The sequence below is a fragment of the Acanthopagrus latus genome, chromosome 7 (genome assembly GCF_904848185.1).
Source record: "Acanthopagrus latus isolate v.2019 chromosome 7, fAcaLat1.1, whole genome shotgun sequence".
Classification (NCBI taxonomy): domain Eukaryota; kingdom Metazoa; phylum Chordata; class Actinopteri; order Spariformes; family Sparidae; genus Acanthopagrus; species Acanthopagrus latus.
The window spans coordinates 6,665,796-6,681,274 of NC_051045.1; the positions used below are offsets into that span (position 1 = coordinate 6,665,796).

Consider the following 15,479-nt stretch of genomic DNA (forward strand, 5'->3'; position numbering starts at 1 on the left):
TCTAAAAGGAGGACAATGTGGAGGGAAAAAAACAACACCAGCTCACGTCTTAAAGAACATCTGATGCCTTTATTGTGTTTTTGTTTTTTTTGATCAGCTCTTGCGAGATAAATATATTAAGACATTACATAAATAAACATTCTTTCTTTCTATACACGGTTTGACAGCAGAACAGAGGGTCACACTGCATCACCTCTGCTTTGTGCACGACATGCTACAATTTAAAAGGATGAGTTCATCCAGTTCACCCCCCCCCCCACCAAAAAATGAGGATTCAGTCGTTATCCACTCGTTGGGGGAAGTTTCTGGGGCTTCAGATGGAGAAAAAAAAAGGCAAAAAGGCTCCGAACAACGTATCCGGTGTAATCCAAGTCTACAGGAGCCCAGAGATCCCTGATTGATTTGAAAATATACATCAATGACACCTTATTCTACAGGTGCACTATGTAGTTTAGGGGAAAAGTTATTAATTGACCGAACGTTTTACACCTAAACAAACTAAATAAAAAAACTCTCTTTGTTTTCATGACTGAATAAACTGAATAAAACAAACTGACCTTAAAGGACAACATAATTCCTTTCTGTTAGTCTGTATTTGGCGGACCCTGCCACCTTTCCAGATTTAAACAGTGTTCTGGGAGCGTTATTTTCCCTCGACACTTGGATTCCAACAGAAAATCAGCATGGAGCCTTGTTCTGTTGTTGTTTTTTCACATCTCCATCTACTTCTGTTGTTCAGAAGAATCCTGCAAAATCGTTTTCCCGTGAAGCTCCAGAAATCTTTAATGTAAGAAACGTCCCCCTACTTTCCATCAGCATGAGGATGAATAAATAATGACTGAATATTCATTTTTGCGTGAAGTTCACCTTTTAAGAAAACAGAGTGATGAAGCTTAAAAAGTGCTTGGTTGCTTGATGGATAGTGCAGCGATCAAAGTGATGAGATAGCTGGCTAACTAAAGTGTCTAAGTGTAAATAATTAAAGCCAGAAAACACATGGTTTGCGCTCATATGTGACATAATATTAACAATAACTAATAAATAACTATTGAACGAAGATTCAACATTACAAAAGCTCTCAGATGAGGAAAGATCTTATGAAGAGATACTGCAAACAAAGAATGTAATGAGGTTTTTCATCCATCTGAAGCACACAGGTCATTTAAAAACATACAGATTTTGCATTGATTGTCACACTTGACACATAATAAATCACCTAGAAAAATATTCACTACTGATCTCCAGACATCTCATTTCCCTCTCTTTATTACCTCCTGAGTGGCCATGGTAGTGTCCTTGATTCTGGCAAAAATGTGTTAGTGAAACTATTGTGAAATATTGTGATGGTGCTTGGATAGAAAGCTCTCAAAGCTCCTGTATAGCAGCCTCTGTGTCACTGCATGAATCAGTGTCTGAATGGGTGAATGTGGCTTGTGTTGTAAAGTGCATTGAGCAGACAAGAAAAGCGGGACAAAAGTGGCGTCCATGTGCCGTTTCAATTGACTTAACTTTCTGCCTTAGTGCCAAAAAATACTGGCTTCACTGTTAGAAATCTAAATCTGTGCACAAAGGTATAAAATCTTTGGAAGCTAAAAGGAATAGTTTAACAATTTAGGGAATACAGTTACAGGATTCCTTTACCATGTCTGCAAGGTGTTTAATAATTAAACTGATGTTTGTTTCTATATTTAAAAACTGAATATGTCACCCTCACAAGTTCACAGAAGACTGAGGAAACGTTTCATGAGATGCTGGAGGTGCAAACATGAGGTTTGTCAGGAATTTATTCACATACATTCTTAGAAATAATTAAAAATTACAGTAATTTACCCCTGAGGTATTTAGTGCAACTACCTGACACCATTGTCAGGACCAGTATGTCCACGTCCCTGTGATCCTGGTACCTGCTGTGGTGTCCCCCCTTACTCTCTGCTCTGACTCACTGTGTCCACAGCTGGCATCAGTCCCTGATTAAAACTGCCCCTTTGCCTCCTGCTGCTGCTGATGACCTCCATCCTTTGGAGGTAACTGACTGGGGTCCTCTACAAAGGGAACAGCTGAAGAAAACAAGAGTGAAGACATCGATATCATTATCATAATCAAGATAAAATGTATGTTTCTCTTTGATGCACTTAACCTGTATTTTTAGTCCATTCCTGCCCACGTTCACTCACCTTCACCCTCTTATCCATTTAACAACTCCCAATGTCAGCTGCCTCAGAATAAATGCAGCATAATTTTGCATCCACTATGTGCAAAAGACTTTTAGCACCACAGTGACCACAAGAGATGTTTTAGTTTAGCAGAGGCTGGATTTACCTCTCATTAAGAACACTGCCTTGGCTTCTAAAGGACTGACATCCAAACCTGATCTCTACTGTACCTGTGATGTGTTGTTTCTGAAATCTTTTTTGTGATCAAATTCTTATTTTTCAATACTGGAGGTCATACTGATCTGCCGGTAAACCACTCTTTACATTTATAATACGTGACAAAAATATTTTTATGATATGCAATTGCTCTAATAAGGAGGACCACTACAATGGCTCTTGCAGCGGTTCCTTGATGCCACATTTTCTACATCTGAGCCTCGCACAGCTCAGCGGACTACCACAATGGTCTGCCACTTGTGAATTGTGATGGTTATCATTTTGTATTAGGGTTGGTGGGTGGTGGGTTATTAGCAGTATTGCAGAAAGAACACTTGTGTTCAAGAGACCTTGATGAAACCTGAGACTCTAATTACATTGCAGGAGCACTGTGAGGGCTGAAATCATTTTTCTCTTCTTTACTGTCACCTGCAAAAAAAGATTTTTTTGTGGTAATTGAACACAATATTGTTATATCATCACCTTTTCAACAATTCACACACCCGGCAGATACAGAGCAACATTTGCATTTATTAGCATTTGGAGTCATGTTTCTGTCCACCTGGCAAAGGTTGAATATTTACCCTTCCACACCAACTTCTGTGTGAAATATCTGGCTTATTGTTTCATAATGTTCACCGGCTAGTTGTTTGGTGCTAGACAGAGAGTGTGCAGTTGATTTTTTACAGCTTTCAGCATTTTTTTTTTTTTTTGCTGAAAACAACGCTATGAAAGAGGTGAGATGTTAACTGAACACAGAGCAGACAACAGAAAAAACTGTGAGATGCAAATGCTGAGGGGAACACTGAGGGGAACCATAGAGGTGATAATCATCTGTGGGTTCATGACTACAAGTGACACTTTCTACAAACAAGCAAGCTGGCAATCCACTGTTTAAATAAAAAAATTAATTTAGCAGTTTATAATCTCACTTGTAAAACTCAATCTGCTTCACTTACGGTTCTGAAACTGCTGCGCTGTATATCTGGTCAGGAGGATCCCAAAACCCTCAATGAGAGCGAGCAAAATTCCCCCCATCATGGCAGAGCCCATCATCGTTAATGGCCCACCTGGAGAAAGACACAAATTGATTTGTTGTGGTCAGCGACACAGGAAGGTGGTGTCAAGTTCATTGTGCTATATAGGCTTCCTCTTACTGCGCGCTGCCAGGATGGCCCCAGTCAGTGCACCACTTGTTATGGAGTTCCAAGGATCCTCTTTCCCTCTCAGGCGAACCAAACCACAGTCGATAGTGGAGAAGAGCCCTCCCCACACAGCAAAGCTACCTGCAAAACCACCAAAAACACACAAAAAAGTCTGATGATTTTAGCCTTAGGCAATGAAAATGTAATCATCAGTAATTCTGTGAAATGACTGGGCTTGAAATGATAAAATGTTCCAAACTTTTTTGCAACTAAAGCAGTTCTTATTCACAACAAGTGATTGTATTAAATCTTTATATGTATCACAAACATATTCAGATTCCGAAAGCTACAATAAAAGAAGCCGTTCACGAAACCTTCTCACCTCCAATCTGTGGAGCTCTTATTCTAACAGCGTTTGCACTTCCTCTCAGTCTGTGTCCGACGCCCTGAAACATTAGAGCGCTGTTCAAATTCTGCCTTTAAAACTCGGCGAGAGTTAAAGCAAATAATTACTATCACAATGTGGAGAACTCACTGCCGGGGCATTACGAAAGCCCTTGATCGACTGGAACACCCCTCCTCCAATTGCACCCATGGTGAAAGCACCTCCACAGTCATCCACTATCCTCCAGGGACTGCAGGAGTGCATTCAAAGAGAGAGGACGAAAACGTTAAGACAGGACAGAGTATGCAAGGTGAAAAAAAACAAAACTGACTCAAATTGACATAATCTTACACTGAGTTGTCTGAATTATGGTGGAACAATAGGTGCCATAACAGAATTCACAATGTGCTACTGCAATTGTCAGTAGGGCTTCATAATTATTTAAATATTATCACTATTTCGCTAAGTGCAATATCCAAATCGCAGCAGCTCCATCATAGCCCTCATAATACACAATTATGTTAAAATGGCTGATCAGTCAATCAGTAGTACAGTAATCTAACACAATTTGTAATGAGTGATTAATTGCTTAACTCATTTATCAAGAAAGGGTTTTTACATTTCATAGATAATGGTAATAAAAAAATCATCTTATATAACACAGACACAGGAAACTATGAGAAAAAAAAAAGAAGAATTTATACTTAATTGCAGCCCAGTGCAGGGTTGTTAAATCCACATTAATGTAAGAAATTCAGCCTACAATTCACAAAATAAGTTAGTACAATTAAAATTTAAAAATAATCCAAGTCAGGAAGTCTGACAAGAAGAAGCCAGTAAGATCATAGTCACAGTTTCTGTCCTGGGAGCTGGTCCAGTCCAGAATTTACCTGTGTTTGACATGACATGAGCTATACACCACTATCATATGTGAATTATATTTTAGAGGTTATTTTTCAGTACTACACCCCCAGCTGTTACTTCTTAACACTGATATATTTACGTAAAAGGTTGCTGAAGTTAAGACCACAGACGTTTTGTTAGCTATGGGTCCATTCTGACTACAGCTTTATCTTTTGAATATCCCTGACCTGCACTAAGCTAGCCGGCTAACTCGCAGAGCCTCCGTGTTCACTCTCATCGCGAAGTAAATAAAATATTACGACGACAAAACTACCAACGGCGTTTATAAATTTTAAACCTACAACGAAAGGGAAATGTTTAAAACTAATCTCACCAAGGTTCACGGGCATATTCCTCCATGTTTGTTGTCGTCAAGAGAACAGCGTGACGTCATCATCGTGCGCCCCGTGTGCTGTTTGGGAAGTCGCGTCGTTCACCCTCCTCGACGATCGAAGAAGCGATTTTCTTCAAAAAAAAAAAAAAACAGGTGAAGTCTAATTGATTTGTATGCGTTTATTTATCTAAAGGACTTTGTGTTTTCGTGTTGGTGTAGTTTAAGAGTGTGTAGGACGCGCACAGGTGTGTATTTGTTGCTCTAGTCGCACTGCTGCTGCCGTGAAGCCCATCGAGCAGGCGTTGTGGTCGCAGTTATTTTGCTGGGGATGAGACACGTTTTCGTTTACAGGTTCAAAATTCAGTTTCTCCTCTTCTGCTAAAAGACAGCTTTGTGTGAACAGCTAACAGTAGTCCAGGAGCCACAGATGTACAAACACAGTGAACTAACGCTGAACACTGAAATGACTGGAGCTCCATTTTAACTGCCAACAATGAAGTTTTCTCAGGCAGGCAGACTTCAGTCCAGGTCCAGGACATTTTATTACATCTCAGGGTAACTTCCAGGGGAATCACAGCAATATTTCTGTCGGATGATAAATTACAAGCGTTGTTGCTTTGTGAGAAATTAAACAGTTGTCTTAATGTTGAAAAATATGAGTTAAATAGTTTTTTTCAAACCATAGTTTGACTTTCTTCATTGTGGTAAAAGAAGACGCACAGCACACAGTGTGCATACAACTATTACTGAAAAATGAATGTTGATACTGCGGCAATTCCTGTTATTGTCTAATCCTGCTATTAGCTCCCCCATGAAGCAATCAGTTATTTTGTTTATTCTGTAGGATAATAGAAATTTGTGAAAATGCCCGTCACATTTTCCTAAAGCCCCATATATTTGTGATCACTTCACAATCTGTTAACTATCATGCAAGACACAACCTTAATATATAATATAATGAATTACAGTTCAGTGATTCAGGGACCCTTATCTGTGGACACCTGCTTCCTGTTGCTGAAGTCGATGGATGAATGTTTGCAGTCGGGGTCGACTGATTTGTTTTTTCAGGGCCGATACCGAAATTTATAAATCAAGGAGACATAATTCTGCGGAGAATTCAAATCTTTGTGTTAGAATTTTAACAGCCATTGACGGAATATACCTGAATACAGTTTACTCAAGTACTGTTTTGAGGTACTTTACTTGAGTATTTCCATTTTCTGCTACTTCATACTTCCTCTCGACTACATTTATTTGATCAATTTAGATAGTAGTTACTTGCAGATTCTGGTTATTTGACATTGTGTGAGAGGATGCTGCATCAGAGCCAAAGTAGCACATTTTAAGATGATACCGAACTGAATATTGACCCTGATAATCAGTCTATCCTACTAGTTTGCAGTCCTGGTTGCATATCGAGTTAATCCTCTCTTCTCTCTGCAGCAGGATGCCTCTACCTCCGGCCCTGATGGCCCGTTTGGCCAAGAGAGGGATTGTTAAACCATCAGAGCAAGGTAGTAGTAGTAGTACTCTGTGTGTGACATTTTTCTTTGTTTCATTCATTTTTCATATGTCGCTTAATGACTTCACCTCCATATCATTCAGAGATAGATGAGGAGATCATCGCTGAAGATTACGATGACAACAACGTAGATTACGAAGCCACCAGACTGGAGAGTCTACCACCCAATTGGTACAAAGTGTTCGACCCTGCTTGGTAAGTACACATGGATGTCTACCTGTTGAAGGAGAGAATTTTAAATTAGTCATACTGCCTTTTCATCCTTGATTGTACTACTGCCGCATGAGGAGTTGTACTGTATTTCTAATCATTAGAAATTTTCTTTAATATCACTGATTCATAAAATTCTTCAAATGTATTTTTTCTTCCTTCCATCCACAGTGGTCTTCCTTATTACTGGAATGTGGAGACAGATTTGGTGGCCTGGCTGTCTCCGAACGACCCAAGTGCAGTGTTGACAAAACCTGCCAGGAAAATTAGAGGTATGCCATTATGAAGTCTCTGTAACATTTTGATTATCTCTTACCATATACTGCTCTTGTATGACTCATATATCATTGCAGGTCTGAGCGTCATTGGGCAAATAATCTCAGAATGCCGATTTTGACAAATTCTGGCAGTGATTTATTTCATGACAGTCATCTTTATTTTTCAGCCGAGGGTGGAGATGAAAGAATCGAGAGGCAGTTTGAGAAGCCAGACAGAGAGCGAGAGCGGGAGAGAGACAAGGAGCGAGAGAGGGAACGGGAAAGAGACCGAGAGAGGGATGAAGGGAGGGAAAGAGACAGAAGAAAGCAGCGGAGAGAAGACATGGCACCGTACAGTAAGAACAAAAGAGGTAATGTTTACATTGGTATCATTTGACACAAGCATTTTCAAATAATGAAGCTTTTTACATGAACGGATTGTACTTTTTTTTTTGCTACAGGGAAAAGAGATGACGAGATGGACCCCATGGACCCGAGTGCTTATTCTGATGCCCCAAGGTATTTATATATACATATTTACATTACAATAACAATCCTTTCTTTAAAGGAGAAGTCAGGAAATTAAAGTTCAGACTCATGTGACACAGGCCAAAACAGACCCAACAGAACTGAACAGTACAGGCCGATATTCAGACACCAGTACTAGTCAAGTGAAACAGAACAACAATTTAAGATCCTACAATTCCTGTAACACAACCCAACTTTTCAGTTGACCCTGCCTGATAACTGACCACACATATTTACTTTACAGCCTTGTTCATATCTCAGAGTTTTAAATTGACCAAGCTCAGACAAATGTGAGATAACATTGATGACGTCTGTAATTCCTACCACACTAAACAAAAAAACAACAAAAAAAAGCGCACATGGCTTTTGCTTTCAGAGGGAGAAGGGTATAATCTGCATTCAGTCTCTGGTCAAATGCAGGAGTCACAAGTATTTATTTCCTCCAGCTCAGATTGGCAGTGTTATTTGACTCTGTTTAAGCATCTCCTGAAAATCGTTCAGTTGTCGTTGAATGTACTGTTTTCTGGCATGTTTATAATGTTGACTGTGATACAAAGAAAAAATACCCTGCATATACTGGCTGATTTTGGTGCAAAAGTTCCTCCAGAGCCAAAGAAAACATAAAATTACAGGCACGACTGAGAGTAATCAGTAAACTCACTGTGATATATACAATTGATTGAGTCCCCTGTGAAATATGAGCAGAATGTGTAAAGCCAAACATTTTATTGAAACTAATTTTTTTGTCTTTTCAGGGGCACATGGTCGAGCGGCCTGCCCAAACGTAATGAAGCAAAGACGGGTGCAGACACCACGGCTGCAGGGCCTCTGTTCCAGCAGCGGCCGTACCCCAGTCCTGGAGCCGTGCTACGAGCCAACGCAGCAAACCAAATACCCAAAGAGTGATCAGAGCTCCCGGGTCCTAACAAAGACGCACCTATACAGTTTGTTTTCCCCTTTGCTCACATTTAAACATCCGCCGTTACAGACTGACATCTAAGTTTTAATTCATACGAGTGCTGAGCTTTTATACCACCAGCACATTCATACTCTTGTCAGACATGCAGAACAGTTGTAAATATGTTTTTATATGACCTTAAGATGGACTTTTTCTGTAGTCACTAGGGCCATCTGTTGACATCATTTGCTAATAAATGTAAAGATAACTGTGAAAAGGACTCATTGCAGCTTTCCTTTATGTTGTAGTGGTAGATCTTGTAATAAAATCTGTACAAATAAGAATCTCGACAATGTTTTATTACAAAATGTCATTTGTGTTAAAATCTTGTGTGATCCATTATTGAATATTACAAAAAAAAACAAAAACAGCTGTTCAGATGGGATGAAAACAGACAAAGGATATCTGAATGCAAGTCAAACGGATGTGGATCAGTGGTCTGCTGCTCCAACATAGTGACAAATACTGTCATAGTCCAGTGTAAACAATTTCTCTTCGTATCTGTCGAGCTGAACCATCGCTCTGCACTTGTTCTTGTCCCGCTGGAGAATACGGCCAACCTGGACGAACAGATTTAAATCCTTTGGTTAGTAACAGTGAAACCCAGTACACACATCCTGCAGGAGATATGATCCTTTGCTTACCTGTCCTCTGTGCTCGCCCAGTACAACCATTACAGCATCATATTCGCCTTTTGGAACAATGGTCTCCAACATGTTCTGATTCACATCTGCCACAGAGAGAAGAAACACCAGGTTATTCAATCATTTTTATCTGTTACTATAGCAACCATCAGGGGTACAGTGGTTACCTCTCCACTAATTACTCAGCACATATTAAATGTCCCTAATGTCTCTGTATCAACACAATCTTAGCCAATAACGCACTGGCCATTTATATATAAATAAAACAATCCCTGAGGCTGAGGTGTTTGACAACATACCAGTTCAACACAAGAATGACCTGCTTGCAGTTTTTGAATCTTTGCAGTGACAACACACATACACGCAGGCAAAGTAACAGAAGCATCGTCATTTAGGAATAGTTGAGGGCTCCCTGATGAAACAATGTACGGCTAGCAAGTCAATAAGGATGCACAGAATATCTGCCTGACAAATAATTGGAAATTCTAGCTGATAACTAGGCTAGTATAATAATGCTTATATTAACTTAAAACAGAAAGAGGAGAAGACTTAGTGCAGTACACAATACTGACTTTCTTACCCTCAGGTGTGCATAAACTACAGGTGATGAATTTAAAAATGATAATCATGTTATGTTATCGCTATTGGCCATGAGAAGCAGGAAATGATTGGTTATCAGTATAGGCAGAAAAAATCCTTATCATGCTTCTCTATTAATTGACCTACAATTAAATAAAGTAAATACATTTAAATGTTATTACGAAAGCTACACTATCACAGCACTGTCACTAATTCCCAACCAAAGAGAATCATAAATACTTGTAAAATGTACTATTCTATGTAATTTATAGAATAACAGTATATCAGAGCATGCATTGAATATCAGAAAATTAAAAAGGCATAGTTTGACAGTTTGGGAAATGTGGTTATTCATTTTCCTTGCAGAGTTGGATCACAAGATTGATACCACTCATGTCTATGAATATGCAGTAGACCTACAGCAAGCAGACATTAGCTAAGCTTATCAAAAAAGACTGGCAGCAAAGGGAAATGGTTAAATTGGCTTTGCTCAAATGTGGGGAAAAATGCTTAGCCTAGAACACCTCTAGACCTCTCTAGGTAACACACTATATTTCATTTTTCAATGACAGTCTGTATGCTAAGCTAGGTTAGCAGCCATCTGGCTGTAGCTTCATTATAAACAGACATAAGTGTTATCGATCTTCTCATCTATGCCAAAACATCAAACTGTTCCTTTAAATTATGAATGGCTGCTATCAGATCACCTTGTATGTCTACTTCTTGCAACAACCAAGAACCATATTGTGCTATTGTAAACTGTTTATCAACTTACATTAACATACCATCTAGAAGCTTTCTGCATAGATGAACATAGATGTATATATGCAGGAGAACTCATGGTACTTGGCTCCACTGTTTACATTATAGCACCTAAGCTAGTTGGATGTAACAGGCACAGTAACAACACGATTGCCCATTTCTTGTACAGCTCTAATTATGGAATAAAAAGAAATGCCAGAGTAAGAGAGCTAACACACAGAGAGACCGAGATGCCACGCATGACTCACCGTCTAACAGTCTTCCCTCTTCAGTTCGACACACACAGGTAGATGGTGTCAGGACATCCTCCACATGCATCTACAACAGGAAAACAAGACTGAGCTCAACAGCTGTCTTGAAAACCTCAACACGTATAATTAATGAAACACTGCATCTTAAGATATGACTTTTCTTTTAGCTGTACATTTAAGGCTCTTAATCAAACACAAATATTGACCATCCAATCAAGTTTATGCAAGTAAAATGACTTGCTAAAAAGCCTTGTTGGTTTAACAGCTCAAAACAAAAACAAACTACTTGATCGACACAACATCGACATTTCATGGTCCTGCTGACAGCAAGCAAAGACTAAGGAGGCGTGTTAGTACCTTCGAGTTGTAGTATCGGCCCCCTTTGAAGGCTTTGTCTATAAAGCGAACTTTCAAGTCTCTCTGGAGCCATGAGGGGGGAGCCGGGGGTCGCCTCGCCTCTTTCACTGGAGGCTTCTCTCTACAGGAAAAAAAACAAATATATATGTTTACGCAAACAAACATTTACACATTATTAACAATAAAAAGGAAATAAAAACACACTGCTTGGGGTAAAATAAGAATCATCGAAAGCACATTGCTGTATCTTCACCTTTTAATGGAAATGTACCTGTCTTGACTTGATTCTCTGTGTTTCCTCTTCCTATCATCTTTTCCTCCGTCTCTTTCTGAAGACTTTTCCCTCGTTTTCCTGTGTTTTCCCTCGACGCCATTACTTTTCCTCTCTCGCTCCTCCCGACCCTGTTTTTCCTTCTCTCGCTGCTTTTCCTTCTCTTTCTCCTTGTCTTTGTGGGCTTTGCTGAGGCGACCTGGTTGGTGGGAAAAATCTAGTTAGCATATATGGCAAACACCCAAACAAATAACAAATTGCAAAGAATATTGCTACAAACAACTTGAAGTTCATTTCTGTTCAGCATACAGATTTTTTGGCATTTGCTGACCTCTAAATGAGCTAAAATGGAACAAAATCAAAGTTCATTAGCATCCAGATAATTTTCCATGAATGTTAACCTTTTCTATTTCATCTGCTCAGAGTTGCTTACTGAGGTCTTTGCTGTATTTGTCATATTCCTGGCGCCCAATTAGTTTGACAGCATACTGGCTGACTGTCACAGTCTTGCCGCCAATAGCCAGCTTTACCATAACTCGAGCATTATCTGGATCAACGCCCTCAATCTGCAACACATGAATGAAAGTTATGACTGAAGTTATTTAGACAAAAACAACACACAGAAACAGAACTGGTTGTTGTGCGACACATGGACTGCATGTCAACAGTGATGAATATGGGAGCAAATACATTTCTGATCAACTCTACCTTGCCATACATTTCTTTATGTGCCCCGGACTCTACCAGCACACAGCCTCCTGGACCCATCACTAGTTCCTCCTCCTTCGCTCGCTCCTCTCCTGGTTTGGGGGGACGCTGACGTTTGCCTGGCTCCAGGTCCTTAATTGCTGAACGATCAGCTCCCAGGCCCAAACCTTTTGGACGGAGCTGGTGTTCGATCGGCTTCACGTCTCTGTAGCAGACAGGGAACAACAGCATTCAATCAATAAACAAAGTGAAGAGATGGACATGGAGTGTATAAAGGAGTCTAGAGGTGGATACAACTTGAGTCACACTTTTGTTTAAAAAATAAGGCCACTCATTTAAAATGATTTTAAAAAAAAAATCTCAAAAACTTAAGCAGTTAATTTTTAATCAAAATTGTTGCTGGTCGACTAATCAACTGTTTAACCTCAGACTTGAACACCACAGTGGTGCAGGTTAGGCATAATATTAAATTAGGAGACATGATGGTAACGCAACTGTTTAGTGTGTTACTTACTGTTTAAATGTGCGTCCAATACCTTCTGTTTTCGACCAGCCCATCCCCTTAAGCATAGCAAGTCCATAAGCCTCAACAGGAACTCTGTCATAATCTGCCTCTGTCGACTGATAAACACATACAGAGACATCAGCTGTTTGATAATGAACAGACATGCATTAAATCTCAAACAACTAAAGAAATACAGACGCTATAATCTGCATTTAAAATGTGTATCAGGGCTAAATGAGCAGCTTATGTAATCTTTTAGTTCTGAAACAGAGAAAACTGCTAGTGCCAGCTGTGAGAGACGCAGTTTGTGATGGCAGTCTTAGTCAGCCTTTTGGCTCCAGGCTGTCAGACTCAGCCTGGGCTGACTACAGTCACCAGGCAGCAGCCACAGCAGCCTCCATCAGAGCAATGGCCCGGCTCATCTCTGTCTCCACTGAAGGCTGTCCTCTGAGGGAAGCTGGGAGCAAGCTCTCACAGAGGAGACTGCATTAAAATGAGCTCTGGGGCACAGCGAGCGAGGTTCCCCTGACTCTCATGTTCTGACAGTCACATCTAAAGTGATGGAGAGCGGGATGGGATGACAGCGACGAGGCGTGAGGCCTCTGATGAAAAGCAACAGAGAGAAATCTGATTGGTTGTCCGCATGTCTCCGGGGAGAATGTTGACGCCTGTCTGCCACCCAAACCTTACTGTACACACAAAGTCATCCGTGCCCATACGCATGCGCACATCTGTGTATGCACACAGGGGTGTTATTCTACTCAGTTGACTGTCAGCACTTTCACACACTCAAATTTCAAGTCAAAGTAGCCAGTCCACAAGACATTTTGTACTGTCAGGAATTTTCATATGTGCACTGAAATGCCTCTCTGGCAGATTATACTGTGATCTTTACATCCATCTTCTAAACATTTATTTATTCTGGGAGGCTTCACTCTGAGAAATACTTTGTCTTTAGGGAACACCCTGGTCACAATCACACAGTTACACATTCACACCTAAAAGCTGCTCAGTAAAACCTCATTCGCACTGGATGGTTGGGGTGACACTGCCTTGTTCCAGTGCAACAAGGGAGCAAGCACTGCCTTTCACTTTCTCCACACATATTTATCCTGCTGGTCTAGGTTTTGAACCAGCGACCCCTTCAGTCACAAGTTTGCCTCACTAACCTTTTTCATGTATTTAGTTTAAATTGAGACAGCAAACCATCCCATCTCCTTTAGCGCTTCAAATTTCTGTAATGTTTGGGTGTATGGTCTATGGCTTGAGTGGACTCTCTATTTCACCTGAAACAAATTAATGCTAAATTGTTTTCTGCTGTCATTTCTGACCATGATGTGAGCATGATTAGAAAAAAAAAACATTTAAGTATTTCTTTTTTTACCCAACCAGTGTGTTGCACATTTTTATTGTGCAAACCCTACTTCAAATTAGAGATCATTCCTATCACACAAGTAGTATGCAAACTTACAGATTCAGGCCGTAGATCCACTTTCACTTGATCTCCATCCTCAAAGCCATCAGGGACTTTGTTTTGCATCAACAGGGGGATGCTGAGGTTCAGGTTTCTCTCTGACTGAGGGCCATTCTGCCACTCCTCCAGCTGCCTCCTGGAGTCTGGACGCACAAGTTGGAGATGTTTAGTAAACTTTGTATGAGACTTAATGACACCTTCAGCCTTCCCACAAAACGTAAACACAAACTACATTCCATGTCTTCTGATTGTACAAACCTTCGATGAGTTCTTTGACAGCCTGAGAATCCACGGAGTCATTGTCTTGGGTTGTTTCTGCTGTTTTGCCTTCACTCCCCTCGCTCTGGGGCGGTCGGTCTACTTTGTGCCAGCGGTTCTTCTGGATCAGAGGGATGATGAGCTCTTTGGGCTTCTCTGAGGGTTTTGTACTACGGAGCAGAGATAATTTAGAGATCTAGCAGGCAGGGCCGCTTTAAAACCAAATGTAATACACGTTACTGTCATATATATCCACATACTTTACCTAGACAAGACACTGTCTAACAACGCTCATCATTTAATGAACAGCTACTTGCTAGCTATATCAAAAAACGTAACCGTTACGCTAATGCTATGATGTGTTTGTTAGCATTAGCATCCGAAGCTTACCTTTGTAATTCATTTCTGTCAATTCCAGTCAAATAATCTCTGTCCTCTTTACTCGTCAACGCGTCGCCAGTCGACGGTTTAAATTTGCTAACCGTCTTCGTAAAACCGAACGACACCGCGGGGTTTTTTCTCTCTCCCTGCTCCACGGAAGCGGCACCAGCATCTCCCCCGTGCGACGCCATGATTGTGTGTAACCGATAAAAGTAGGCGAAAGGAATTCTGGTAGTTGGAGTTTGATTTCGCCATACTCGTTTGTGTTAAGATTCCGCAGTGTACTAGAATCCCCACAATGCATCAGAATTAAAGGTATAGCCACACATTAGAAGAGAGAGGACCTCACAGCCTCGTCGCGCACATTCAGATAAATGTGGTTATAATTTCACAGAGAAGAGAAAAACAAAACATCCAGGACACAAATACAATTTAGAGACATTTACAAATAGAATACGACAATCTCTTTGTTTGTGATAATAATCAAAGGCATTTAATTTACATGTTGTGGTCATTTTACATGTGTTACAGATTGTGTCACACTTTAAAATCCATTGATTTTTAAAAAATCATTAATTATTCTTTATGAATTGGACTATAATAAATAGGGTTTGTTGTGTTATGTTCAGGCCAATATAGGTAACCCGCATTATTTGCTACACGAGACCTATTTTCCCT

At 40.2% G+C, this 15,479-nt stretch overlaps 3 protein-coding genes across 9 annotated transcripts; 1 reads left to right on the top strand and 2 right to left on the bottom strand.

Moving 5' to 3' along the window:
- Positions 1-57: 57 nt before the first annotated feature.
- Positions 58-5,267, bottom strand: timm17b (translocase of inner mitochondrial membrane 17 homolog B (yeast)). Its single transcript, XM_037103332.1, has 6 exons — positions 5,137-5,267; positions 4,050-4,149; positions 3,897-3,960; positions 3,527-3,655; positions 3,329-3,439; positions 58-2,057 (listed from the first exon to the last, which is right to left on the bottom strand). The coding sequence occupies exons 1-6, from the start codon at positions 5,160-5,162 to the stop codon at positions 1,972-1,974; spliced, it is 516 nt and encodes a 171-aa protein (XP_036959227.1). The 5' UTR covers positions 5,163-5,267; the 3' UTR covers positions 58-1,971.
- On the top strand, positions 5,164-8,895 carry pqbp1 (polyglutamine binding protein 1). 7 transcript variants are annotated; one of them, XM_037103326.1, is made up of 7 exons: positions 5,164-5,278; positions 6,577-6,650; positions 6,742-6,853; positions 7,040-7,140; positions 7,314-7,496; positions 7,587-7,644; positions 8,409-8,895. In XM_037103326.1, the coding sequence occupies exons 2-7, from the start codon at positions 6,584-6,586 to the stop codon at positions 8,557-8,559; spliced, it is 672 nt and encodes a 223-aa protein (XP_036959221.1). In that variant the 5' UTR covers positions 5,164-5,278; positions 6,577-6,583; the 3' UTR covers positions 8,560-8,895. The 7 variants fall into 7 exon arrangements, with proteins under 7 accessions (XP_036959221.1, XP_036959222.1, XP_036959224.1 ...); XM_037103327.1 differs by having other exon boundaries at positions 5,173-5,289; positions 6,580-6,650; XM_037103329.1 differs by having other exon boundaries at positions 5,189-5,284.
- Positions 8,893-15,037, bottom strand: gpkow (G patch domain and KOW motifs). Its single transcript, XM_037103324.1, has 11 exons — positions 14,811-15,037; positions 14,421-14,590; positions 14,160-14,305; positions 12,698-12,804; positions 12,184-12,388; positions 11,909-12,041; positions 11,476-11,674; positions 11,205-11,325; positions 10,845-10,914; positions 9,256-9,341; positions 8,893-9,171 (listed from the first exon to the last, which is right to left on the bottom strand). Exons 1-11 carry the CDS (start codon positions 14,990-14,992, stop codon positions 9,043-9,045), a joined length of 1,548 nt encoding a protein of 515 aa, XP_036959219.1. The 5' UTR covers positions 14,993-15,037; the 3' UTR covers positions 8,893-9,042.
- Between the last annotated feature and the right edge of the window lie 442 nt (positions 15,038-15,479).